General features: G+C 39.0%; 1 protein-coding gene across 8 annotated transcripts in view; it reads left to right on the forward strand.

Moving 5' to 3' along the window:
• Positions 1–26,425, forward strand: part of UPRT (uracil phosphoribosyltransferase homolog) — a 121,190-nt gene extending 94,765 nt beyond the window's left edge. Inside the window, exons 1-7 of one of the 8 annotated variants that reach the window (XM_001504981.5) lie at positions 4,017–6,402; positions 16,704–16,746; positions 19,422–19,491; positions 20,541–20,603; positions 22,365–22,526; positions 23,198–23,296; positions 25,222–26,425. In XM_001504981.5, the coding sequence (XP_001505031.1) occupies positions 6,026–6,402; positions 16,704–16,746; positions 19,422–19,491; positions 20,541–20,603; positions 22,365–22,526; positions 23,198–23,296; positions 25,222–25,328 (921 nt within the window). In that variant the 5' untranslated portion in view covers positions 4,017–6,025 and the 3' untranslated portion in view covers positions 25,329–26,425. Of the gene's footprint in view, positions 1–4,016; positions 6,403–6,591; positions 6,735–8,308; positions 8,379–16,703; positions 16,747–19,421; positions 19,492–20,540; positions 20,604–22,364; positions 22,527–23,197; positions 23,297–25,221 lie in introns of those variants that run through there. The other 7 variants (XM_070257512.1, XM_070257509.1, XM_070257513.1 and 4 more) reach the window with 7 other exon arrangements.
• Positions 26,426–26,820: the final 395 nt, after the last annotated feature.

Here is a 26,820-nt window from a genome sequence, read left to right on the forward strand (position 1 = left end):
GATTATTTTCCTAATTTCCTTTTCAGATAGTTTGTTGCTAGTCTATGGAAATGCAAATAATTTTTGTATGTTGATTTTGTATTCTGTAACTTTGTTTAATTCATTTATTCTAACAGGTTTTTAATTGAGTCTTTGGGGTTCTCTCTCTATAAAATCATGCCATTTGCAAACAGGAATAATTTTACTTCTTCCTTTCCAACTTGGATGCTTTTGATTTCTTTTTATGCCTAATTTCTCTCACTAGGACTTCCAGTACTATGTTAAGCAGAAGCAGTAAGAGTTTGGCATCCTTGCCTTGTTCCTGATTTTAGAGGAAAAGCTTTCAGTTTTTCACCATTGATTATGATGTTGGCCGTGGGCTTTATTACAAGGAGGTATTTTCCTTCTATTCCTACTTTGCTGTGAGTTTTAACATGAAGGTGTTGAATTCTGAGCAATTCTTTTTCTGCATCTATTGATATGATAAGGTGATTTTTATCCTTTATTCTGTTGATGTTACGTATCATATTATTTGATTTCAGTATATTGAACCATCTTTCCATCCCAGGGATAAATCCCACTTAGTCATGGTGTATGATCCTTTTAGCTTGTAGACACCACAGCTCTCATCCTTGCTCAGCACAGAGCATGTGGACAAAAAATTCCAGCTCTCTGCTTCCCCTTGTGAAGGGAAAGAGCTGACGTGTGTCCAACTTCTCCAAAGGGGGACCCCTAGAGGACTGATCTCTGTCTTGCCAGCCTTGGAGCTCAGATGGATCCACCACAGTCAAGCAGCCTAGGGGAGAATGGAAATGGCAACTTGGGCTGGCGGACACCATATATCATTCTTCTGGCTCACCACAAAGTGACCTGACAAAAACCACAGGTACCTTCTTCTCTCTGGGGATGGAAAGCATTGATAGAGGCTCCCCAAATCTCTAGCTGAGCTGATTGGTGGAGGTTGTCTCCTGTACAAGGTCTGTCTGTGCAGACCAAGAGAGGTGCTTGCTATGTCTAATGCACAGACATCAACATAGAGAGTCAAGGAAAGTAAAAATCAATCAGCAATGTTCCAAACAAAGGAACAAGATCAGTCTCCAAAAACCAACTGAAGAAATGGAGCTATATGATTTACCTGACAGAGAATTTAAAATAGCCGTCATAAAAATGCTCACTGAGGTCAAGAGAACAATGCATGAATAAGTGAGAATTGCAACAAAGAGATAGAAAATATATTTTTTAAAACAAACAGAAATTAGGGTGCAAAGAACACAATAATTGAATTGAAAAAATGTCACAATAGGGTTTCAACAGCAGACTGGATCAAGCATAAGAAAGGGTCAGTGAACTTGAAAACAAGTCACTGGAAGTAATTCAGAGGAATAAAAAAGAAAAAAAGAATGAAAAAAAGTCAAGAAAACGTATGGGAATTATGAGAGATCATCAAGTGATCCAATATATGCATTATGGGAGTCCCAGAAGGAGAAGAGAGAGAGAAAGGACCAGAAAGCTTATTAAAACAAATAATGACTCAAAACTCCCCAAATCTGGAGAAGGAAATAGACATCCAGATGCAAGAAGCCCAAAGATCATCAAACAAGATGAATTCCCAAAAATCCACAACGAGACACTTTATAATCCAGTTCTCAAAGGTCAAAACCCAAAGAGAATTTTGAAAGCAGCAAGAGCAAAGTGAACTCTCATAAGACTGCCAATGGATTTTTCAGCAGAAACCTTGAAGGTCAGTGGGATGATATATTCAAAGTGCTGAAAGAAAAAACCTGCCAACCAAGAATACTATACCCAGCAAAACTGTCCTTCAGAAATGAAGGAGAGAGACTTTCCCAAACAAAAGCTGAAGAGTTCATCAGCACTAGACTTGCTTTACAAGAAATGCTAAAGGGAGTTCTTTAAGTTGAAACAAATGGATGCTAACAGCAACACAAAACCATAAGAACATATGAAACTCATTGGTAAAGGTAAATATATAGACAAATAAAGAACACTGTATTACTATAGTCATGGTGGGTAAAGCAATTTTAATTCAAATATAAAAGTTAAAATAGAAAATTATTTAAAATGACTATAATTAAAAATATGTTTAAAGATACATAATAGGAACAAACGTAAATTGTGACAACAATAACCTAAAGTGGGGGAGGAGAAGTTAAAGTGTAGAGTTTTTGTATGTGATTGAACTTAATTTGTTATCAAGTTAAATTAGACTGTTATAAGATATTTTATGTAAGCCCCAAGGTAACCACAAAACGAAAATACCTCTAGAATTTACACAAAAGGAAAAATAGAAAGGAATCAAAGCATATCAATACAAAAAAATCAATAAAACACAAAGGAAGACACCTCAGTTCTTAATATATAATTTTTACGGGTTCTCTTTTACACATTTTATACAAGATACACTCTTTACAGAATAAGATATAATCTTTTGTACAAGATCTGCCTGTCCTGCCCCATGCACCTTACCAGAAACTGTTTAAGATCTACAGAGGAGACTTTGCACTCAAAAGTAAACTAACTTCAAAAAGCTGGCAATATGCATTTGAAAACTGGTTGAAAAATTCTGAAATCAGGAGGACTAAATGGTAAAGAAGATAAGATATACATTTGAAATGATATGCAAATAGACAATTTGAGATCATTGGGAGCCACTGGATCAAGGAAGGTATACATCTGAGAAGTGATACTGCTATTCGTTTGGAAAGAAAAGTGAATCAGAGTATTTGTTCAGAACATTGGCTATCCTTTTAATTAATAGATTTTTGTTTATAAAAAATTTAAAATTACAGTATAATGGCTTCAGCATCACCAAAGTCTACTTGAATTAAGGAATTCTTGGAGTTTAGGGCAAAAAGGAATTGTCAAGGAGTTCATCAGAGGACTAAATATTAATAGAAAATTATATCAGGATTCCCCAGCTCCATCATATAACACAATTTTTGGTTCATAGGTTAAATCTGGTATTGCAGGTGAGACACTATCTAGTACAAGCATAAAGTGTGGTATGCAGTGGAGGAATATAACCAGGACTAATCTGAGGGCATGGATTATAAAACAGTCAAATTGAGCTGATCACACCTAGGTTCAAATCCCCGTTCCTGCACTTACTGCCTGTGTGACATTATCAAGTTACTTAATCTCACTACATTTTTCTTTATCTGTAAAATGGGGATAGCAAATAAAGTCTACCTCCTAGGATTGTTGAAAGGCTTAAATGAGATAACTAAGGCATACTGTATGGAAAATAGAGTTTAATATTAATATTAATTTTGTTTTGCCTTCTTCCAACTCTCTACTTATGATATGACTCTAAATTAGGCTCCTATGTCTCAATTTTCTCACAGTAAAACAGGAATTATAATACTGGGCCTAACTACTCCACAATCTCGAATGAGATAACCTATGTAAAAGTGTTTTGTTAAGGCACTATGTAGATATATGTAAAGGATTTCTACTGATATATGCAATTGGTTTGCTGCTTCCCACAATTTTTAGGGATCATCTCAAATTTAGAGCTCAAAACCTAAAATGAAGTTTACACTAATCTCAGTTATTACAGGAGAATTCCAGCTTTTTGTTTTATCTGACTTTGTACTTCCATCAAAAAGTGGGAAGCAAGAAAGCTAAATTCAAATTTGTCAATTCTGCTGTTAGTATCTTTGGTGCAGATTTCCATGCTGCCTAACACTATCCTTTGGTTTTCAAAGATCCGTACTATCCATAATCTCCATGACCTCTACAACCATGGAAAATTTCAAGATCTTCACTCATTTTCTTTCCGTTCTATCACCTGGCAATATGCCTGGCAAATAGTAAGGGCTCAACCAGTATTTGTTAATTGATTGGTATCTTGAATCTGTAGGTGTGTGTATAGAAAACTGAATTTAAAGTCAAGAGATTGGGGTCCTGTCTTGGCTCTGCTCCTTTTTGGATGTGTGACCTTGGACAAGTCACTTTAGGAAAAAGATTTACACAGATATCATCTATAAATGGGGATTGGTAATCCTCAAGCCTTTTTTTTTTTTTTGAGAATTAAATGAGAGAATGTATAGAAGCTCTTTGTAAATTATAAACCACCAAATTTAAGTTATTACGATGAATCATTAGTGAATTTTGTTTTAATAGCATCTTAAATAAACTAGATAAATAGATTTGCTAATGACTACTGGTTAATATAGGTAAGCGTATGCATGGGTGTTTCCTATAAGAGTGAAAACACAAGACACACTGGCAGTTGTACTGTTATAATTCATATTCTGTGGCATTGAGAACAAGGCCATGTGCCTGATGAGACACTAGACAAAGATAACTACGGTACAGTTTTGGTTCTGGGATGTCTCACAATACGATTTTAAATTCATTACTACATTTAAATTACTGATAATGAAACAAGAATGCATTTCAGTGTTTTCCTCTAGAGTATTCATTGGCAAAGTAGCCACTTAATTGTGCCTACCCACTTCAAGTTAGCAGATTCAGCTTTTAAACCAAGACCTTTTGAATTGCATTTTGTGCTAGGTGAAAAGATGAACAGACTTTCAAAAATGAGTGGGATTACAATTCTAGGCTGCAATTTTTATCATTCAATCAAATTTAAACTCTCTATAATTATAACTAATAGTGTACTGACCTAGAGGGTCAGGCACAAAGCAGAGAAAATGGGAGAGAAAAAAGGAGAGAAAAATACCATCAATACCAATACCAAAACAACAAACAAACAAATAAAAAATGGAAAACAGAGAGCCAGATTAAGGCTCAAGTCCCCCCAAAGGCCTGGATATTCCTAACCATCTGTTACTCATATTCCTCTGGATCTCTGCATGTGTTGGTTATGTTTCTGTGTGGAACAAGGAATTTTAAGAATTGGCTTTTTGGAAGGCAAAATAGAATTATAGAATGTCAAAACTGGAAGAACATTTAGGGATCAAATAGTTAATGCATCTCACTTATAAATAGGGAGAGTCAAGTCCAGAGAGGGGAAGGGACTTGTAAATGCTGTTCAATAATTTTTTAGCAGAATTACCAGGTTTCTGACTTTCAGGTTGTAGCTCCTTAGAAAGCGAGCCTGTAAGCCAATGTTTCCCTAAGAATACCATTTCTTAAAAAAAAATCAGGATTTCTAGGTTACTTGTTAAAAATAAAACTTCTTGGGTCCCATCTCAGATCTACTGAATCAGAATCTCAAAGGTAGGCCATGAGAATCTGCATTTTAACAAGCTCTATAATTGTTCTAATACACACTGATGCTCTAGTCATTCTTACCTCAAGCCTTTATACTGAGTCCACACACTAAAACAAGGTGTCTTTTCAAGTATTTAAAAGAAAGAGCGGTAGTGTATCTGAATGCTGTCGGTATCCCCACGTCAACTGTACAGTGTAGGGCCCAACCAGTAAACATAAGGAAAGCTCTAGCGGTCAAGCACACTTGGGAAACTGCAGCTTGTAGGACAGTCTAGTAGAGAGCAAGCTTTTCAGCAGCCTGCTAGGCGTTTTTTACTTACTCTTTTGGTTATACAGACAGGCTAACTGAAGATGCAGTTAATAAAGTATTCTCTCTCTGCCAACACACAAAGTCTGAAAACATGGGCCTTATGTGTGTAATCATTTTATAACTCTCCATCCCTAGTTTTTCCTGCCTCTACCACTTACCCTAAGTTCTGCACGCAGAATCCCTAGGGACTCCCCGAAGACGCTGCATCAAGCACCCTTGGCCTCACCCTGCCTGCCTGGCTAGGTGTGGGAACCCACCAAGCCGGGTTGACTGAAAGGGTTAACAAGCAGAGCGTTGCAGAGCGGCAGGGAGAGAAGCCAATCGAGCGCCTGGGCAGGCGGATCGTCTGGCGTGGGCGGGGCCGGGACGGAACGTGCGGAAGGTAACGGCGGCGGCCGCGGGGTGAGAGGGCACCCGCTGCTAGAGGTTCGGAGGAGGCGGGGGCGACGAGGAGAGCACGTGAGCGCTGGCCGCTTCTCCCGGCTCTGCTTTATCTCTAGGGGTCGGTAGCTGCGGGGACAGCCCAGGGCCCGGTGTATGGCCACGGAGTTACGGTGTCCGGACTCCATGCCCTGTCACAACCAGGCAGTAAAGTCTGCCTCTACCCCAAGCCCCGAGCCGCCGCGACCTGGTGACCTGATCCCAGACCAAACCGGGGGAAACAGCGCCTCCGTGGCCAAGCTGACTCTCCTCGCCGGGCACGCCCATTCGAGCGTACCCGCCGAGAGGGACCCTCAGGCCTGTGGCGGCCTCAGCCTCAACTCAGAGAACAACGGTGGCAGTGGCAACTATGACGCACCAGCCAGCGATTCCCTCCTAGGGGACTGCGAACTCTCGGGGCAGATAGGGGCGCAGCTTAAGCTGCTGCCTATGAATGATCAGATCCGGGAGCTGCAGACCATCATCCGGGACAAGTGAGCCAAGAGCGGAAGGGGAAAGGGAGGTGGAGGGTCCCTCGGGGTGTGGGTGGGGATTGGAAGTAAAAGGGCTAATGGGTAAGGTTCTTGGCCGTGGCAAACTGGTCCGTGGAGACTGTGCCAGGGCCTGGTCTTTGAGGGGGAGTGTCACGTGACTCAGGCCTCCAACCGTCTCCTAGTTCCTGTGTTTAACTTCGCTTTGGGTAGGGGAGGGAGCCTTTTCGGTAGCTTCGGGCTGCTGCTTTGTCTCCCGTAAGCGATGACGAATCCTCAGCCATTCCAGGAGGGTAAACGCGTTTTACGCTATCTGCCCGGTGCCGGTCCACGTGGTAAATCCATAAGCCAGAAATGGTTACTATCGGAGGTTGTGCTCTCCCTCCAGTCATCTCAGGCTCACAAATAGGAATAAAGCAATTTCTGTTGTGCTCAACAGGACCTCTGACCCTTTAGTGTTTGCTACTGCATATATGTCGTTTTGTCTAAGGTCTTTATTAGTCTTGGAGTTTAGGTTTACTCGGTCAGGTGAAAGCTTACCTAACTTTTATCAGGATTGTTTTACTGTAAACGTTTTTTGTTGTTAGTGCCATAGAGTGGATTCTGACTCCTGGCGACCCTGTGTACAGTAGAGCAGAACCCTGCCCAGTCTTTTTGCACCTTCCAGGCTAGATGAGACAATCCTCTGCTGCTGTTTATAGGGTTTTCATGGCCTTTTTTTTTGGGGGGGGGGGGTTGAAATGGGTGGCCCGGTCCTCCTTAGTCTGCAAGCTCCGTTCAAACCTCTCCACTATAGGTGACCCTGCTGGTATTTGAAATACCCCTGGCATAGCTTCCAGTACCATAGCAACACGCAGCCACCACAGTATGACAACCGACAGATGGGTGGTGTGGTTCCCTGACTGGGAAACAAACCTGGACCCTGGCAGTGAGAGCACCAAATCTTAATCATTAGACCATCAGGGCTGACTACTGTAAACTTATAGGACATCAGATGTTTCCTTTATAGTTAGTGGAGCAAAGAGAGCTTAAAGGAGTCTTTGGCACCCCTCCTAATCCCACAAACTAAAGTAGCCAAACCTTCATGTTAAAATGCTATTTTTAGGGGATCTCAAAACTCATGTTGTAGATGGGGGTTCCTTAAGGGAAATATGTCCCATGATGAACTAGAGCTGGTTTCTACCTTGGCAGCACTTTAAATGTGTAGCTGCTGCATATGAAAACACTCGTTTTTCAGTGGGTGCCTTGATCTTCTAAAATGGCTACTGAGTCAGGATGCCACTCCCTAAATCAGACACTAATAACTTTTTCTTCATACTATTGTGATAGGCTCCCAATTTGTTTCCCAGCGACCAGTTTTTCGCTCTTCCACATGCACCCACACATTACTGAACAATTAATCCTTTTAATATACCACTTTGATTGGGTAACTGCCCTACTCAGCAGCTTTCTTTGGCTGCTCTGAGTCTGCCAAATAAAGTCCAGGATCCTTAACTTGACATTAAGGCTTCTCTTTGTGGTTCCTGGAAACTATTCTGAAACATCCCTGCTTCTGCTCTCATCTGGAATTCTCTTTATTCCTTCTCTGCATGTTCAAATCCTACCTATTCTTCAAGGTCAAACTCAGCATTAAATGTCTGCCTCTGCCAAGAAGCTTTCCTTTTATCATTCTTCCTTGCTCATCTTCCCTGGCCTTTTTAGGGCTAGATTAACCTATTTCATATGTTGTTATTTGTATATCAATCTTATCTCACCTATTAGATTTTAAGCTCCCTGAGGGCAGAAATTATATCTTTTACATTTTTGAATTCTCACCATGCCTTGCAAATAATAAATGCTCAGTTACTAAAGGATTTTTTCTAGCTCTTAAAATTATATTTATGAAACTATACTTTTTTTTTTTTTTGCAGGGAAAGATTCACCCGGAGCTAACGTCTGTTGGCAATCTTTCTCTTTTTTTCGTTCTTCCCAAAGCCCCAGTACGTGGTTGTACATCCTAGTTGTAAGCCCTTCTAGTTCTTCTATGTGAGCTGCCACCACCACATGGCAGCTGACAGATGGGTGGTGTGGTTCTGTGACCGGGAAATGAATCTGGGGCACCAAAGTGGTGAGCGCACTGAACTTTAACCACGGGACGATCAGGGTCAGCTCCTGTTTGTTTTTAATGAATCAGTATTGAAAACTACTGTGGTCATGTGCTCTAATAGATGAAGTAGTGATCTTAAAAAGTAGGAGGCGTGGGCTTGGTAGTTGTGGTCGGGGGAAGCCGAAATAAAACTTAGTTGTAAAACAAAGAAAATAGAATGATGATTCTTGTTTCTATAGAGCAAGAGTTACTAACTTTGAGTTTTGGGCCCCACTGCACCTATATGTGGGCTTCAGGGCTTTAGCAAACCCTCTGAAATTATCTGGGAAAGTTATTTGTATGTGCATTTTTAATGGTTTTTTTTTTAAAGATTTTACTTTTTCCTTTTTCTCCCCAAAGCTCCCCCAGTACATAGATATATATTCTTCGTTGTGGGTCCTTCTAGTTGTGGCATGTGGGACGCCGTCTCACTGTGGCCCGATGAGCAGTGCCATGTCCACGCCCAGGATTTGAACCAACGAAACACTGGGCCGCCTGCAGCGGAGCGTGCCAACTTAACCACTAGGCCACGGGGCCAGCCCCATTAATGGTTGTTTTTTAAATAACATCTTTATTGAGATGTAATTAACATACCATACAATACACCATTTAAAATGTACATTTTGAGGGTTTTTAAGTATGTTCGTGGCTGTGCAACCATCACCACAATCAGTTTTAGAACATGTTCATCACCCAGACAAGAAAGCCTGACCCATGAGCAGTCATTCCCCAACCCACCCAAAGCCCTAGACAACCACTGATCTGTCCCTATTGATTTGCCTATTCTGGACATTTCATATAAATGGAATCATACAACATGTGGTCTTTTGTGACTAGTTCCTTTCATTTAGCATGATGTTTTCAAGCTTCATCCGTATTGTATCGTATACCATTCGTTTTTTGCCTGAATGATAATCCATTGTATGGATATAGCATGTTGTGTTCATCCATTCATCACGTGATGGGCATTTGGGTGGTTTCCACTCTGGCTGTTATGAATAATGCTACTATGAACATTGGCATATGTGCCTTTTTATGGGGTGAGGATCCCTTAGCTTTTCTTGCATTTCACAAGGAGGTCTTCATGGCAATGTAAAGGTGAACCATTGCTATAGAGCTTGGAGAGGGCGTGACATTCAGCATTCATATATGACAACGTCAATACCCAATTTTACTGTGTTACTCAGAACAGCCTGCATTGTATAGTAAACCTGAGTGTAAGTGAAATTTTTTTTCTGAGTTTGGAAGGAGACAGTAGGATCCAGAGTGATCTTAGGCCAGATGTTTAGCATCTCTGTGCTTCAACTTTATCATTTATAAAATGAGGATGTTGGTAGTACCTCATGGAGCTCCTGGGAGGCTAAACAAGATACTGCTTGTGAACATTTGTTATAAACAGTGAAGAGCTGTGCACATTTAAGGCATTTCAAGCCTTCATGTTTAGATTTGTGCATGGTTCTGATTGCATCGTAATTGCTGGTTTCTTGAGCTTTCAGGGGATAGTAAAAGGAATTTAGCTGTATGTAGAATCCACGTTCTTATTTTAAAAAGCAACACTGAGAGATCCTAGATAATTTTTATCCTGCTATGATATAGTATAGCAAGACTCACTATAATTTTTGATAACTAACCAATGTTTAGTTATTTAGACTGGAGACAGTGTTTCAAGTTTTGTTTTTGTCAAATCTGTTAACAGAGGCCTCTATTCCTTTACCTTCAAAAATTGGCATCCCCTTACATGAACAAGACCTGTTTCATCCCCTCCAAGGGGCTGGTGTAGGGTTCCTGTGGTAAGAGAAGCTATATTTACGTAGGTCTAAGTTAGGGAAAGTGCCGTGAGTTATCATATCCTGTCTTCCTTGGGGCTTATGCTCTTAACTATTGTGATGTGACATTGTATAGACACACTATGGAGCTGTCTGATAACAGAGGCCGTGGAAGTCCTTGTTATTCCTTTCATTGTTCCTGGTCCCTAGTATCTGTCTGGTGAAGGGTTTGATTCATGAGTTGACTTTGGCCTGGGGAGGTGGGGTTTGAGCCAGCAGGACTGCATGTTTTTGTAGATATATAAAGCAGGCAAGATTGAAAACACTGGACTGATTTGAAACGTCTTTTTATTTTTTTGAAATGTGCAGGATTTGCAACATAATATATTGGTTGTATTACTGAATTTCAAGGAAATTGTTTTCTCTCTGAGAGTGTGGTAATCTAGACATCAAATAACCAGATAACGTACTCAGTCACGCGTGGGTCTCCGGTGAACTTGGGAAGATAAATGATTCCTTCATTTCCAGTTGTTTTTGTTGTTGCACTGGGTTACACCACACTTCCTTTTCTGCCTCCTTTGTATACTAAACTCAGCAAAGTCTGAGTCTAATGAACTTTTTCCTTGAATGTAGTTCATGACCTCATATTTAAGGCAGTGGAGTGTATTTAAAAGGTTCTCTCTCCTCTCCAGTTTTTCGTTTCCTTTTGTCTCCTGAGACCTTAAAGCAAAGCTGTTTCATGAGCTGTTGAATGTTTCCTGTATATTCGTCCTCAGAGGGGCTTTGCCATGGCCTCAGCAGGCAGCTTGGATGAAAGTTGAGCAATATTAGAATATTTTAGTCTGTGAAATTGCACTAAAGGAGTACATTCAGCCTTGTGACATTTTTTTAGTCGCCTGAAGGGGAGACAGTTAACCTCAGGACGGATAAACATCCTTTGTAGCCCTAATGTGAGTGTAGCCTAGTGTGATTTGAGTCATCTGACTAGGTAATGGCCTGAGGAGTCTTTTTTTTTCCAAATACAAGTTTTTGGTACCCATCCTTAGAGTAGTCTTGGGTGGAACCTGAGCACCTGGAGCTTGACAAACGCCGCGGGTGATTGTGCTGTGATTAGGCTGAGCCACCGCCCCTGGCAGAAGGGCCATTCTTCCTTGCATAGTGATTTGCCTGGCTCTGGATTTGGGATATAGGCTGAACTGGGGATTCCACACACTAAACAGAATCAGCCTAGAGACCCTGGCCCAGTATCATTGTGAGACTGGAGGAATCTCAAAACTTTTCCCTTCAACTTGTGCAAAACCAAAATGTCCACCACAGAAAAAACTGTGACCTGCAAGTTGTTTCAATCATGGACGTGTTTTTGGTTTTACTGGGTTTTCCATGTGAATTTTCTTACTGGCTTTTAGGCCAGGAGGGAGGAAGTCACCTCTTTAAACTATATATACCCCTGTTGTAATATTTATTGGGCATATCCTAATATTGTCTTGCCAACTAGTCTGGACTCCAGACAGGCAGAAACGAGGTCTGGCCTGGTACAGTACCTGGCACACAGAAGAATTAATGTTGCAATCATTATAAAAAAATAAACTTCTGAGTGACTGAAGCCTGGGTTCTAAAGGAAAATGATAATTTCTCTTCTTTTTCTACCTGATTTTGAATGTTTACGTTGAACTTTGCTTTGAGGCACAAGTAAACAATTAGTGACATTCTATTTTAAGAGCTTTTTAAGAAGGTGCTGAAGAGCTGTGACTTTGATTACTTGCACCTGGCACGTAGTAAAAGCTATTTTTTGTTTTTGTTTTGTTGTTTTTTTAACTTTTCACATCAGATTAGGTTTGCTCCAAGTGCTTCATTGGGGATTTGTTTTTATGAGGGTGAAGGAAGGAGGAGGAAAGTCATTTATAAATCCTCTGCATGCCGTGACAAACCCTGGAGCTGTTCTTTATTTTAGTGATCACATAATAAAGTAGCTCTGGAGGTAGGGCTTATGTTTTCAGAGCTTTTGCTCAACATTGGCTCTAAATGGAACATTCCTTTGGTTTAAACCTGCCAGAAAAGCTTTTATATGCCACTTCTCTTTAACCTATTGCTTAAAAAACAAAAACATATTAGAGCTGAATTTGAGTCCATTTAGTCCTTCCTAATTAACTTAGGTTCCCAGGTAAAATACAGGACACCCAGTTAAATTTGAATTCAGATAAACGATGAATACTTTTTGCTGTTTAAGTATATCCTAAACATTGCATGGGATATACTTCTGAATTACAAATTTACCTGGGTGTCCTGTATTTTTACTTCTTAAATCTGGCAAGCCTGTGCCCGACTCTAACTTCTCCCACTCCACATGCGGAAAACAGTGCTTAGGTATAATCTTCATTTTTGAAATGACACCTAGTCAGTGCTGCTAGGATTTGATTTAAATTAAATTGTTTTCAGTTCTGAGTTGGAGGTTTTGATTTCATCATTTTTGGAAAGGATGGACTCTTGCATGCAGTAACCTTAGTACATGCTCTTTACGAGCCATCTTGTAGCAGCCGCTTCTCCCTCTTCAGCAGGGACATTTTAGTGATGTTTTATTTGCCTGCCAGACTCTTTTATTTCATTGTTTGCATTGTATGTACATGCCAGTCTGATTCACAGGGAGAGAAATATCATTAAAATATGTCTAAAAACTGGTTACCTTTTAGGAAGCATTCGTTTATTAGAGCAAAATATAAATAATGGTTTTACTTAGGGTCTTGGAATCAGAGAGCTTCAGGCTGGGAAGAACCTTGAAATACTTCACCTCTTTAAGCCTCACTATTTTCATCACTAAAGTGGTAGCAATCTTACTACCTCTTAAGGTTGTGTGAGGATTAGAGCAGATAATGTAGCAAAAGTGCTTAATACTTGGCACCAAGGAAGCTTTTAATAAATGGTGACCTGTGGGAAAGAAGAGAGTAATGTACATATAATATTAGATACCTGATGTCACTTTTGGACCTTTTTAGAGAAGCTTTATAAATAAATCTTTGTACACTTGGGGTGTGTGTATGTATATATGTCACATTTATAACTATAATAGATACATATGTATACACAAATGATATGTATAATATATATACACACATAGTTGTTAAAATGATTTCTGTAAAAGGAAAAAAGGAGCTGTCAAGTTTATTCTGAATAGAGAGAAGTGATCAAGCGGCAATTTCTGCTGTAGAAATTGAAGCTGTAATTGTCCCAGGGGAGGATGTCTTCCAACCACACTGGAGAACCCCCTCTAGTCGTAGGAGTAGTAGTAGTGAGGCCTAGTAAGAAGAGGGGAGAAGATCTCTACTTGAAGGGTAAATTTGTTAATATTATAAAAACATTCCTCTCTCATAGTTCTATATCTTGTGGATGATAAGTAAATACCTATTAGTCTTTTGAAAGAAAGATCAGTGAGATTCAAGAGGTTTCATCTTGGCTTGGGTTTGCTATGAGACATACATGGGTTTTTTTTGGTTTTTTAAAGATTTTATTTTTTTCCTTTTTCTCCCCAAAGCCCCCCCGGTACATAGTTGTATACTCTTTGTTGTGGGTCCTTCTAGTTGTGGCATGTGGGACGCTGCCTCAGCGTGGTTTGATGAGCAGTGCCATGTCCGCACCCAGGATTCGAACAAAGGAAACACTGGGCCGCCTGCAGCGGAGTGCGCGAACTTAACCACTCGGCCACGGGGCCAGCCCCGAGACATACGTGTTTTTAAATGTATACAATTGCTGCAGCCCCTCTGGAAATTTTAAAGTGCTTTATAAACAATCTTAGGTAGGGAAGAGTCCATTTACCAAATCCACATTAAAATGAGGATTTGGCTTCTGGTATGATTTTGTTGTTTCAGTGTGAAGATCATTTTTTAAAATGGCTGCCTTTGGCTTTGCTTTAATTGCTACAGATGTGTGACACATTTGTTGGGGGGAATGTCAAAAAAAGTATTTTCTCAGATATGGTTAGGTCTGCATTGTTAATCCTGTTTGGGGTTTGTACAACTTAAAAGATGCTCAGTTTACGATTAATTAGATTTCGGTGCTCTGAATTATGAGGCCCTGAATATCATTGTTTAAATATTTGATCTTTAATCATTTGGATATATTTTAGAATATTCCAGGGATGTATGTCAGTGTGTTTGTTGCTTTGTGATAATTTTGCAGTAGATTTTATTTGGGACTCTTAATCAGGTGGAAGATGATTAAAATGTCTTTCAAAGCTTTGTTTCCAGTGTGAGAGATCTTTTAAAAAAATGATTTGGAGACAAAAGCGAATAGTTATGATTTGAAACAAAGTGCATGGAGTGAATAAGACCTGGGGTCTAGTTTACATTAAAACATATTTATTAACAAATACTTTAGTCCAATGTTGGTCCTAAAGTAGGGGCTCAGAGAATATGTGCAACTTGATTGATCCGACAAGTAAATACCTGCTTTATGAAACTCCAGTGTTAGCAATGTTAAGGATTTAGATGTGGATATTGAAGACCACTGTGAAGTTTTAAAAATGCTATCAACTTACTGTATTCTAGCTGTACTTTAATTTCTAAATTGATTTAAAGTAAACAGTATGGGTCTGAAGTCTGTCTAAAACAGGAGAAAGGTAAGTAATTACTGTTTGTAGTGGGCTGACTTGGAGGAGTAAATGCTTTGATTGGAAGTCAAATAGCTATCGGGATGACAGGTCTTATTACGTTCTCATAGTATGTACCTTTTTTGGAATGTAGAGAAAGTGCTTATTATGCAAAAGTTATCAGCTGAGGCTGATATTTTTGGGGAGAGAGTGAAAGGAGTTAAAATATCTGATTCCGATGTAAAATAATGGATTTGGGCAACTCTGATCCCTTAACCTGATATAACTTTTCTGTGTAATAAATTTATGTGTGTAACTGTTCAGAAATTAAAAGCAAATATTTCAGATGTGTTCCTAAGATATATTACTGGATATTTTTTTAGGACAAATCCAGACTTTTCTTCCCTTTTCTACTTACAAACAAATCCAGTTTTTCTTGAAAAACTGTGTTCTGGCCACCTAGACAAGTTTGTGTAGGTCTAGCAAACAGGGCAGTAGACTTCGGTATTTTTGGGTAGTTAAATGACTTTTACTGACAAGCATGTTATGAAGGTTAGTTATAGAAATGAAAGGTGCTAGTGTAATAGTATAGTTTCATTTGAAAACCACAGTACATAAAATAGAGCCTGTTTTAAATGGGCTCTCTGTGTGTATAGGTGTGTGGGTAGAGTTTTCTGCGTTTGGGGAATATTTATATATAAAGAATACAGACCTATCTTCTTGCTATTGCTCAATTATGGTCCATATCTTAGAGAGTTAATATCTATAATATGGTAGAACCATGGTTACTTTAAGAAACCTAATTCCATTGTGTCAGGGATATTTCATTGCTTTTCCCTGTCAGAGAAAGTAAATGCAGCTTAAAAAAAAAAAGAGTTGTGTTTATTGGTATACTGAGATAATAGATGCTCGCATATGCCATTTAGATGCTGTGTTGGGGAATGTTTTAGGTATGCTATGGATAGGCAGATGGGGATTTTTAAGTACATAAACTGTAAATCAGTCTGTTCAGTCAGATCTTTTAACTTATATGGGAGAAGGAAGAGGAACAATACTAGATTTTTACATACAGAAAAAATGTCAGCCTTTTAACCTTGTCTTTTTGGCTAGTTAACAGCTTGTGGGTAGGTGCAACCCTGGATTAGTATTACTTGGGTGCTTCAGGATATGAAAGTATTGACCAGAAGGAAATATACCAGAAAATGGCAGAAAGATGTAGGGAATAAAGTAATTGATTGAAAGTAATTGATTGAAAAACAGGCAAAAGGAGCAAATTATCAATAATTTGAGGAAGAGGTCTTAGAAATGAGGTTCTGTGTTCTTGAAAGCAGTGGCAAAAGTAGAGGACTTGTTTGTACCATTCTCATTCCAGAAAGGATTAGAGACAAAGTAGATGGGTTACTTATCTTGGTAATAAGGGTTTTAGATCAAGGTGAATGGAAGGGGAGAATGGGGAGAACCTGGTTTTCTTACTGCAAAGTTTTTCTCTTAACTTGAGCTGTGGGCTTGCTGCCATTTTCCAGGGGGGTGCTTCATTCATTTCCTGGTTGAATAATATATACTTGGGCAGCTCAGTGGGAGACTGCATGATCTTTTCAATTCCTGTCTCTAATGTTGATATCAGGTAAGCATTTTCAATAATATTTGTCAAGTCATTCCATTCAATTTCCTGTATCCAAATGAAAGAGATCCTGCCTCAATACTAGTCTGTACCTATAAGCTTTTAAGCTTTTAGTATGTAATAGGTCTTAATATCAGTGTTACTATATGTATTAATTAATATTTTATGTTAAAGCTCTAATCTAGACTAAAACTTGTACTACATTTTTTTTAGGACAGCCAGTAGAGGGGACTTCATGTTTTCTGCGGATCGTTTGGTAGGTAGAGGCTTTCCATTTTCTTTTCATTGTTGTTCCTAGTGATATAGGCATAGTAAGCCAAGGGCAATTTTTGTTTGAGAGCATTCTGCGGGTGAGAGAGATCATGCCAGGTAACCATCATCTTGCCAGATTTGTAAAGTGTTGTTTCTACTGTTGCTTTAAAGCTTTGCCTCAATCCCTTTCACCTCAGAGCATTGCCCATGAACACATTCTCTGTAGTTCTGAAGTACCACTACCTCTCAAATGGATCTTGGTAACTTGATCCTGAGCAACCCTTAAATGCCTCATCTTAGGGCAGTGAAGTGAAGTACATTAAAAGAAAACCAAACACATAAGGAGACGTAGTAGTTACCCTTGTGGTATACATATAATGCACAAAAACGAATACTCTCTTGTGGTTTACGTGGTGGGGGGGTGGGTATTTATTTTGCTTCTTCCGTTCTGTATTATTCTTACATGTGAAATGCTAAGTTGGACTCTCTATGCTTTCCTCAGGGACTTTCTGTTAAGGATTGACCAAGCCCAGTTCTGTTTAGCTAGTGTGATCTGAGAGGATCTCAGGCCAAATTGGATTGTCTTCAGGGTAGGCACTGTGTATCCTTCTTGTGTTTATATCTAAGTGTGTTCAGTGCTTGGAATGAGGTTGATACATTTTCTGCTGTCGTTATTAATATTCATTCATTCACGAAATATATATATATTGAACTTACGTGAGTCAGGCACTGTGCTACGCTTTGTTGCGGGGGGAGGAGATAACAGCGGTAAAGAATATAGACATGATCCTGATCTTGGGGAGTTTACCATCTAAATATTCTAGTCAGTAATTAGTTTGGGAAAGAAAGAAAAGTGGCTTATTAACCTCATGGATCTAATCAGAGAGCACAAGATAGATTATTAAAGGGAATGTGAGGAGGGAAAAAGGCATGAAACTTTTCATTTAGATATTCCCTGGGGAAAATCTTTATTCCAGAAGAGCGTAGACAACTCTTGTTCTACTTTTGGCTTTAAGTATTCTTGGTTCAGAGGCTACTTCTATTTACAATTATTTGAGCTTCCAGGGGCAGTAATAACCCTTGGATTGCATCGAGAGAAATGTAGTTGACATTCCTGGAGTGATAGGTCCTTTTGTCTTTACACCTTTACCAAACCAAAGGGATAGATTCAAGGAGGAAGGAACTTGTGTTAATGGCTTTTGTGGGGAAAACAGAGGTCTTGGTGTTCACTGGTAGAAGATGGTTCCTTTTTCTTTCTTTTGCTTTCCTTGTGCCCTTTTTCTATAGAAAGGAGGAGTTAAGTTCATGGTAATTGTAAAATGCTTGTCTGAAAGGGCAGGCATTATATCTTAGTCAAATGAGAGATAATAAGGACCCGGGGCATAATTCCCCTGAGAGGCTGGTAATTTGGACCTCTCTGTTCTATGCACTTGGCTTTGAAGGTCCTGATATTGGAGGGGAGGTGTTTGTGGAGGGTCTGTTGTCGTTGTGGTAGGGACTGGAGTCATTTAGGTTTCTAGTGTTGAGGATGTCTAGTACACTGTCTCTTCTAACACAAGGGTCCCATTAAAGTTGACATTAATTCTCTCCTGAATTTGTCAGGATTGGCTAACAAATTTTATGTTTTAGACACTCTTCTGGTTTTATGTTCTCCTATAAAGTTTGGACACACTAAATTTCTGTCCCACAGTTGCAGGAGATGGGCAGGAGGTAAGACTCTTTAGAGGAATGTTACTAGGAGGAGGTCTAGGCTCTTCAAAGAAAAGAATCCTCTTCTTCCCCTGCAATTTGCTGATAAGAAACATTAGTTTCCACAGAAGGTGGTCGCTAGAGGTGTGTACCCATACACAGTATTCGAGGTTCCTGGACCCTCTGGTGGTACAGGCTACAAAATGCTGGCCCATTTAGCATTGATCATTTTAATGGTAGCAGGATGTTGTGTGGTGATAACAGAGCATGCGGCCTGGCATTTCTCCCTGCTGTTCTTTGTTCTCAATCAATAATGTAATATTGATTGGAGAAAATGTGCATTGCAGACTCAGTGCTGCCTTAATTGTATTTAGCTCTGGGTGCTCATAAGAATACCGGTAATATGTGGTTTTTGGAGTCTGTTTCTAGTAGTTCTGACAGATTCTTTTCCTCTGTACCACATATTAAGATAGTTAGGAGCCTTCCTTTTTTTTTTTTGTAGCTGGGAACCTCAGTGCATTCAACTGGATCCTACTTCAAGCTCAGTAAATTGGTTCAGCCCCATACACTCATTTATTTTCTCCTAAGAAGTTCCAGGATTTATTTGCGTTATGGTGGGCGTTTGTTAAAAAGAATCCAACTTGACAGTTTCAGAGAAGTTCCCAGTGGGTACTATTTCCAGAGTAACCAGAAGTGTATTACTTCCAAGTGTGCCTGCCGTGACTCTTGTCACTGTAGTTTTGCATCTCTCATAATATAGCCCGGACTGACTAAATAAGAAGCAGAAGGCATACTTGAGCCTTTTGGTGGGAATCACGTGCCTAACCAAGGTTGGATACCTGGCAGCAAGCAGCCTCACATTTCTTACTTCCATAAGCTAAATCCTTGCCTAGTGTGCTACTGACTTTTTGCCTAGTGGTCAGCTCCTGAGGCTAGCAGCTAACAGGATTCTTAGCAGGTTCTTAACTTATTCTTCCTTTGACTCTCTAGATCAGACTTGTTGTGGAAGAAGGATTGAATCAACTGCCATATAAAGAATGCATGGTGACCACTCCAACAGGTAACCAGGACTGTTTCTCTCATATTCTCCTCATAAAAATTCTGAGATAGAATTGGGGGAAAATGGAAAGAAAGTGGTCTAAGTCAGTATGCAAAATGAGGAGTCTAGATGGAGCTGTTCTTTTAAACAACTTAAACTTGGAGATGTTTAGTAGAGAAATACATCTGGATGACTTTTTGTTAATGGCTTGCTTGTCAATTCAACTTAAAGGTTAATAAATATTCTTCAGCATGCATGTGTTGCCTTTGATGATGGCACATTGGGACCAGAGTTAAGAATTGCTGGCAGCTTATCTTCACCTCTGGGCAAGCTGCTGGTGTTAACAAATGAGTGGGCTGGTTTGGCATTGAAACTTCCAGGTAAAAGGATGAGAAGTAAAAAAAAAAAAAATAAACTAAAAACGATGAGAGTTAGAGAAGGTGCTTTGTTCTACTCTAATAGAAAGCAGCCAAAGATTCCTATTTCACGGTTTTGAAATTCTGATTTGGTTCTTTAGTAAATAATGGAAGCTGTTCAGTGAAAGGTTGACATTATGAAAATTGGGGGCTGAACTTACTGCATCATAATTGATACAAATTCAGGATGAGACCAAGGGTTGACCGTGTTCTGGTAACTACTTCAGCCTCTCCTGCTTTTTTAGAGCAGAATGGAGGCTCATGAAAAGGGAGGGAGCGAGAAGGCTCTCTGCTGCGGTTCACAGTGGGATCCCAGTTTGAATTGATGGTGTTTATAGCATTGTTGGAGTGCAGTGATTCTCCTCTAAATTCAATTTGAGGAACGGGTATATGAATATCATGCTATTGTAAGTCCTATTTCCTCTCGATGAAGTCCACCTCCCAGTTATTCCCACAGGTTTCTTATGAAGAATTAAGAAATAACTGAACAGTCATGACCCTTCTCATTATTTGCACAGGGAACCTAAGATGTTATACAGTGTGTCTGGACAAGGGTTGCTGTATACTCATCTGCTTTAAACCATAGGCACTTTATAAAATAAGTGGGTTTCTCCAATGATGAAAGATAAATTCTTTGGTTTTATTCCCCAACAGGGTACAAGTATGACGGAGTAAAATTTGAGAAGGGAAATTGTGGGGTCAGCATAATGAGAAGTGGTAGGTTTGCATATGTGTGATTTTGTCTCTTTGCGTGCGTAGAAACACTGTTTTCCAGGAGAGAGGCGGGCTTGTCTGTCATAATTGCAGCCTGCCTTAGCTTAAATCTCACCACCCGCATTGTCTATCTTCATGGTGCCTCAGAATCATGGCCTGTGTTTTGGTGAGTTTGGCTAATTTTAACTACAAAGCATCTTCCCTAGTGGCCTGCCCCCATGGGCAAGTCAGCTCTCAAAGAGATTTAAGGGAGGGTGGGAGGATATAAGGATGAGATGGTGCTATCTTCGGGAGGACAGGGCAGCTTGAAGACTGACGGAATATGGCACAAATTCAGGCCTGCAGAACTTTGAATACCTGACTGGAGAAAATGTTTGTTCTGTTTATCTCTTTTGTAGGGAACAGTCCTACCCTGTCGGGGATAGACTGAATGACTTGTTCAGTATTTTTAGTTTTACATTTGATGAGTATGTGACCATGTAGGCAAAAGCACTTAGCTATCATTAACTCTAGGTATTTCCAATTGCTGGTCTTTTATAAGTGTTGTGTGTTTGAGTCCAACTGATTACACTTCTAAACCAACCTTTGTGCAGAGAAAGCACATGCTTGTAGTTAGAACCTTTGCCTCTTACATGGGGATGATTATTTCTGTTTAACAACTTAATTATTTTTTGCACAATGTCCAAGATATGGTGGAAGCCTCACTTGCTTGCAGCGCAAACAAATGGATTATTTTTTTTAACATAGAAACATTCTCTTTTCTCCTTTGGCTGTGAAGTTCTGTCTGTGAACAATTGAATACCTCAAGTGAAATAGGAGCTGTAAGCTCCCTTTTTTACAGAAGGCAACTCTTACGCAATGATAGGATCTTCAGGACCATGTTGTTGAACCCCTAGTGTGTACCAATGACCTTGGGGGGATGCATAGACAGGGTTGTTTTTAACCTTAATAGCTATTGGTTGATTTTCATATGTATTAGAAAGAAACTGTTTTTATGTTCATGCTAGCGATATAAAGTTTCCTCTTAAAATAAATGTAAATGAAAACAGTTAATTTAAAGAAAAATATTAAGTAAATAACAATACAAGTAGAATTCTGATGTGGCTTAAAATCTTGAAGATGCTATGAGAATGATTGACTTTTGGCAAACACTTCCATAAAGGAATTCAGACTCAAAAATAGCTCTGTGTTCAGAGACCGAGGGGGTGGTGGTGGTGTTAGTTGTGGTTCTCTAGGGATAGAGGGAACAATCTAGTACTTTTTCACTGTTTACCAACAAAACATCTGTTATTGAAGTCATTTTTGGGCTCAGTGATGTCTCCTGATGCTGCCTTGATCTAGAAGGAGATCTTTGGTCTGTAGCGCCCATTCTTCCATAAGTCTTTTCTGTTTTTTCAGATGAAGGTAACAGGTGTAGGTGGTTTAAAGGCTTCCTTAAAATAATAGGAGTAAAATGTTCCTGATGTTGGAAAAGGTCAGGGAGCAGCTTAACAAAACACTTTATGTCCTCTAATCATGGAAGCATGACAGCTCTAAAATTTGCAAGCCGGCAATAAAACGAAGCTTATCGTAGTTTCATTGATCTGCACTAATTGTAAAATATGAGTATATCAGAAGTCAAAGCTGTTAGCTTAAGACTTGCTTTCATCTTGACAAGTCCTTTTTGTATTAATAACAGTCACAAACTATACTTTGGTCTGTTCCGAGATTTTCACTCTATCTCCCCCAACCCTTTTTCCCTTCTTTTTTATTTCCTTCTTCAAGGTGAGGCAATGGAACAGGGTTTACGAGACTGCTGTCGATCCATACGAATAGGAAAGATCCTGATTCAGAGTGATGAGGAGACACAAAGAGCCAAAGTATATTATGCCAAGTTCCCACCAGACATTTACAGGAGAAAAGTCCTTCTGATGTATCCAATTCTCAGTGAGTGGCTTGAGTTTAATTTGCAACATTTGGTTGGGGTTTAAATTCAACGTAACGCCTGCCTTCTAGGTACCCTTATATAAAGGCAAAAACTGTTTCTAAATGTGTTTTTCTCAGTTGGATTTGCAGTTGCCCTTGGCAGTTCACAGGAGAATTTTTATTGTGTAATAAGAGAATATACGTTATTAGCTCCAAAGAGCTTCTGTCTTAAAATGAACACATTGAAGCAAAGGATCTAATGAGGCAAAATATTAGAACTCAGAAAATATATTGAAATATGTCCTCTTTCTAACCCAATGACCATAGCAATGATTTTTTTCGAGGATTTATCCTCTCTGGAGGTAATATTTTTTTTTCTCCTATTCTATTCTGTTTCCTAAGCTTACTCAGATCGCACCCCAGCGTTGGGGTGGATGGTGGGTATTAAATTTGAAATCTCCAATACTGAATGAATGTAGGGCTTGTCGTGCATTTGAAAACTGAAAAGTGTAGCTGTCATATCCATTATTGAAAATAACATCATTGATAAAGAATAGGCACCTTCAAATGAAGCTTTGCCTGGTGGTGTCTTATGTTAGATTACTAAACTACCTTGACTTCAAAGAGACTTCAAAGACAGTTTGAGATAAATGTTAAAGTTTCTAATGCATTTGGTTCTCATTTGATTTCAGGCACTGGAAATACTGTCATTGAAGCTGTAAAGGTTCTTATAGAACATGGAGTTCAACCCAGTGTTATCATCCTACTGAGTCTGTTCTCCACTCCTCATGGTGAGTTCAGCATGAGACAGTAACTGGGGCTCCGGATGGTCGTGAGGCGGGTAAGTGTGCATCTGTCCAGCCTCTCATCCTAAGGAAAAGTTCATTTGCTTCAACATTAAATCTAAATCTAATTTTGGTAGTTATAACTTGTGTTTGTCATCTCTAACCTTAGTGATAATATTTTACACCATTCTAATGTTCAAATTCAAGTAGAAAAGTATGAACTAGCCCCATTGCAATTATTTTCCTGGTGGCCCTGTTTGGGTAGAGCCTGCAAATGGCTGACAGGTCCGTGTTTCTCCTTACTCCCCACATGAGCCTGCGAGCTCCTCCCAAACAGCAAGAAACTCGAGGTTCTAGCTGAAGTAGGCTTTGCAGTATGAAGCAAAGAGCAGAAGTTTTTTAAGTTAGACTTCTGCTCAAAGGGCATGGTGAGAGAACCGTGTGTTCTCCAGTTCCTGAGGGAGGTAAGCCTAATTTAAGACCCTATTTTTTTGCCATAAGATCTAGGACAATTGTGAAAGTATCTTAAGAAAATAATCAAAGATGAATATAGAAATTTAGCTGTTAGGATATTCACTGTAGAGTTATGTTTAATGTAGGAAAAAATTTGGAAGTATGTAAATGATTTACAGTAAGAAAATAGTTAAATAAATATATAGTCAAAGGATGTAATATTATGTAACTGTTAAATCATGTTTTGAAAAATATTTAATGACATAAAATCTATGTGGTAAATGTAAAAGAGCAGGATAAAAAATAACATTAGAATAGTATAAAATGTTAAAAACAAGTTTAGATATGACTAATATAAATCATGACTGTTATGGCTACCAAAATCAGTCTTGGATTTAACGTGGAACCTAATAAATCTTTCCTCAGGATAAGAGGCCAGACAGATGCACAATACTATTTCAATTTTCATTTTAAAATACACACACAATATTAATGGGGTTATCTTAGGATGGTGGGATTCTAAGTGATTTGTTTTATCTTTTAAGCTTTTTTGGGTGCATTTTGCAAATGTTCTATAATGAATTTGTATTTGTTTCATAACTGAAAAGAAAGAAGTATGTGGCTTCTAGTTAGGGCATTTCCTCATTTCCCGAAGTTCCAAGTCTCAGCCAACCCTGAAGAGGCTAGAGAGTGTCTGATTGGGAGGGCTGCATTCAGTAGGCCATTGATTATTTTGCTGTTTGATAGTAAAAAATGACCTGTAGTTCAGATGTTGATGATGACAGAGTGATTTGCTTGGTCATCTATTTATATATAACAGAGGTGGCATTGTGATCATCGAGATAGCCAAATAATTATTGGGTTTTCTGCCTTGGGAGTAGAAAAGTAACCCCATTGGTTCTAATAGTATATATTAAAATTGTATACTATTCTTTGACATTATAGATGAAAAAATGTTATGCTATGGCAGCCTTGCTATGGCCTTTTAGCTTGGCTGGGGTCCTAACTAGTCCGTTTCCCTGTACCGCCCAAAGCTAGAGTTGTGACTTCTAAAAAGCTGGCTTGCTCTAACATAGCAAAGAAGTCTTGGCACGTGTTTCACAGTGTTCCAGGTGAGAAACCATGATCTTATGTATGATTGTGTTTCCAGAAAGGATTATATTCTCTCTATTTTAGCTGCCCTTAGAATGCTCTTGGGGGGAAAGTTGCTATAACTGAATATATTTTTCAAATCTTAGATATTAAACAATTTGTCTTTACGTGAGTGGGCAGGGACATAGTCTGACAACTATCAAAGCTTTTCAGATATCAGATACTATAGAAACTAAGAGATTAACCAAGTCTGACTAGGTATCCAAAGGTCATTGCTCACTGTCCTCTGTCAATATTAGACCTAGTGCCTGACTATAAACTTCCTGAATTTCAACTAATGTTACCAAAGTATCCTGCCGTAACATTTTTCCTCTTATTTTTTCAAGGTGCCAAATCAATCATTCAAGAATTTCCAGAGATCACAATTTTAACTACTGAAGTTCATCCTGTTGCACCTACACACTTTGGACAGAAATACTTTGGAACAGACTAAGTTATTGAAGGAAAATTATCTTGTGTAATGTTACAGTTATGTTTTGAGTTTCTACCTGTTTTACTAACTCACTTGAGGAATGGCAGAGAAAATTGTGTTAAAGATGCTTTGTAATTTTTGGAAATGGGTACAGTAAAAAGGAAATGCAGTAAAAAGGTTTATTTACTTTATTTGGTTGTTTCTTGACTTTTGGCACCAAATTCAACAATGAAGCACACACAGCTCTTAGAAAATATTTTAATAACCTTGTTCTGCAAGTTGCTGATCTGTCAGTGCATTGAAACTCTTCCTTAATTTATGAACCTCTCAGTTTGGAGGTTTTTTTGTGCCCACAAATAAAACCCAAATTGGAGTCACTTCTTTGGCCCACTGTAGTTTGCATTTAGTTCTAGGGAGATTTCGTGTACGTGGCTGTTGCTACCTTCCTCCACTCTTACAGTACATGCAGGTGACTTGGAGAGGATGAAAAAGAATGCCTCCTGGAATTTTACATTTCCGTTACTGTCTTCTCTCAATTGGCTAACCATATAATCCTGCGTTGTGTGGTTAGCTCTTGGGTTGAGCCATTGTGTTCTTCATGAATCATTTCCTGCCCTGTGCGTTGTTGGTCGGTGCCTTGCCAAGTGTAATGCAGTGAAGAAAATGGTGGGACATTTCCAGCGACTGGAACTGTAACATTAATTTACATAGATTGAACCAGGATTGTCTGGATGTTGACAAGGGAGGGCTAAGTGTTGTTAATGCCATCAATGCCCTAGAAAGAAATTGGTGATGGTTCTTCTGAGGTGAAGGGGAAAGGACAATTTTTTGCTGGGTTTTATGGCCAATAAGTAAATTAAAATGCTTCTTTTTTAATTTGGATGTTTCTACTGGAGGCCTTTGATTTGGAAATTTGTTATTTTGCATGTTTATCAACTGTAGGAGTATTAAAATAGGAAAAAATACTATATTTTTAAAAATCCCTAAGATTTATATGTATTCATATTTAGGCATCTGAAAGGAAGATAAACCATTTTAGAAATCAGTGTTTATGTTCTGAAACTTGCTTGTAAAAACCCGATCTCATTTTACATTGATATTAAAACATTTTAATGGTGGTTGCTGGTTGATTACTTGATTAATTATACTCTTATAGCCCCACAGGCAGCTGTTGTGGTCCTCTGTTCAAAAAACAATTTAAAACTCCAGAAAAAAGCAGAAGGCAGTGTCTTACAACCAAAGCTGATGAAAGTTAGCAAAGATTCGGGGAAAGGTTGGAAAGCAGCTGTAGAATGGACTGCATTTTCGCTTTGGAGCCTAGGAGTACTAGAAGGACTTCACTATATGTTTCCCTTTCATTTTGAAGATTATCATGATAAACTGAGATTAATTGATAGATTACCCATAGTACAGTTCTTCCATTGTAAGTGTTGCTTTTATGCTCTTTTTGAAGTTATCTGTACTTGTCAGTTCCTCCTCCTTGTCAGTTAAGTGTTTTGATACAATGTTGATT

The sequence above is a fragment of the Equus caballus genome, chromosome X, assembly GCF_041296265.1.
Source record: "Equus caballus isolate H_3958 breed thoroughbred chromosome X, TB-T2T, whole genome shotgun sequence".
Classification (NCBI taxonomy): Eukaryota; Metazoa; Chordata; class Mammalia; order Perissodactyla; family Equidae; genus Equus; species Equus caballus.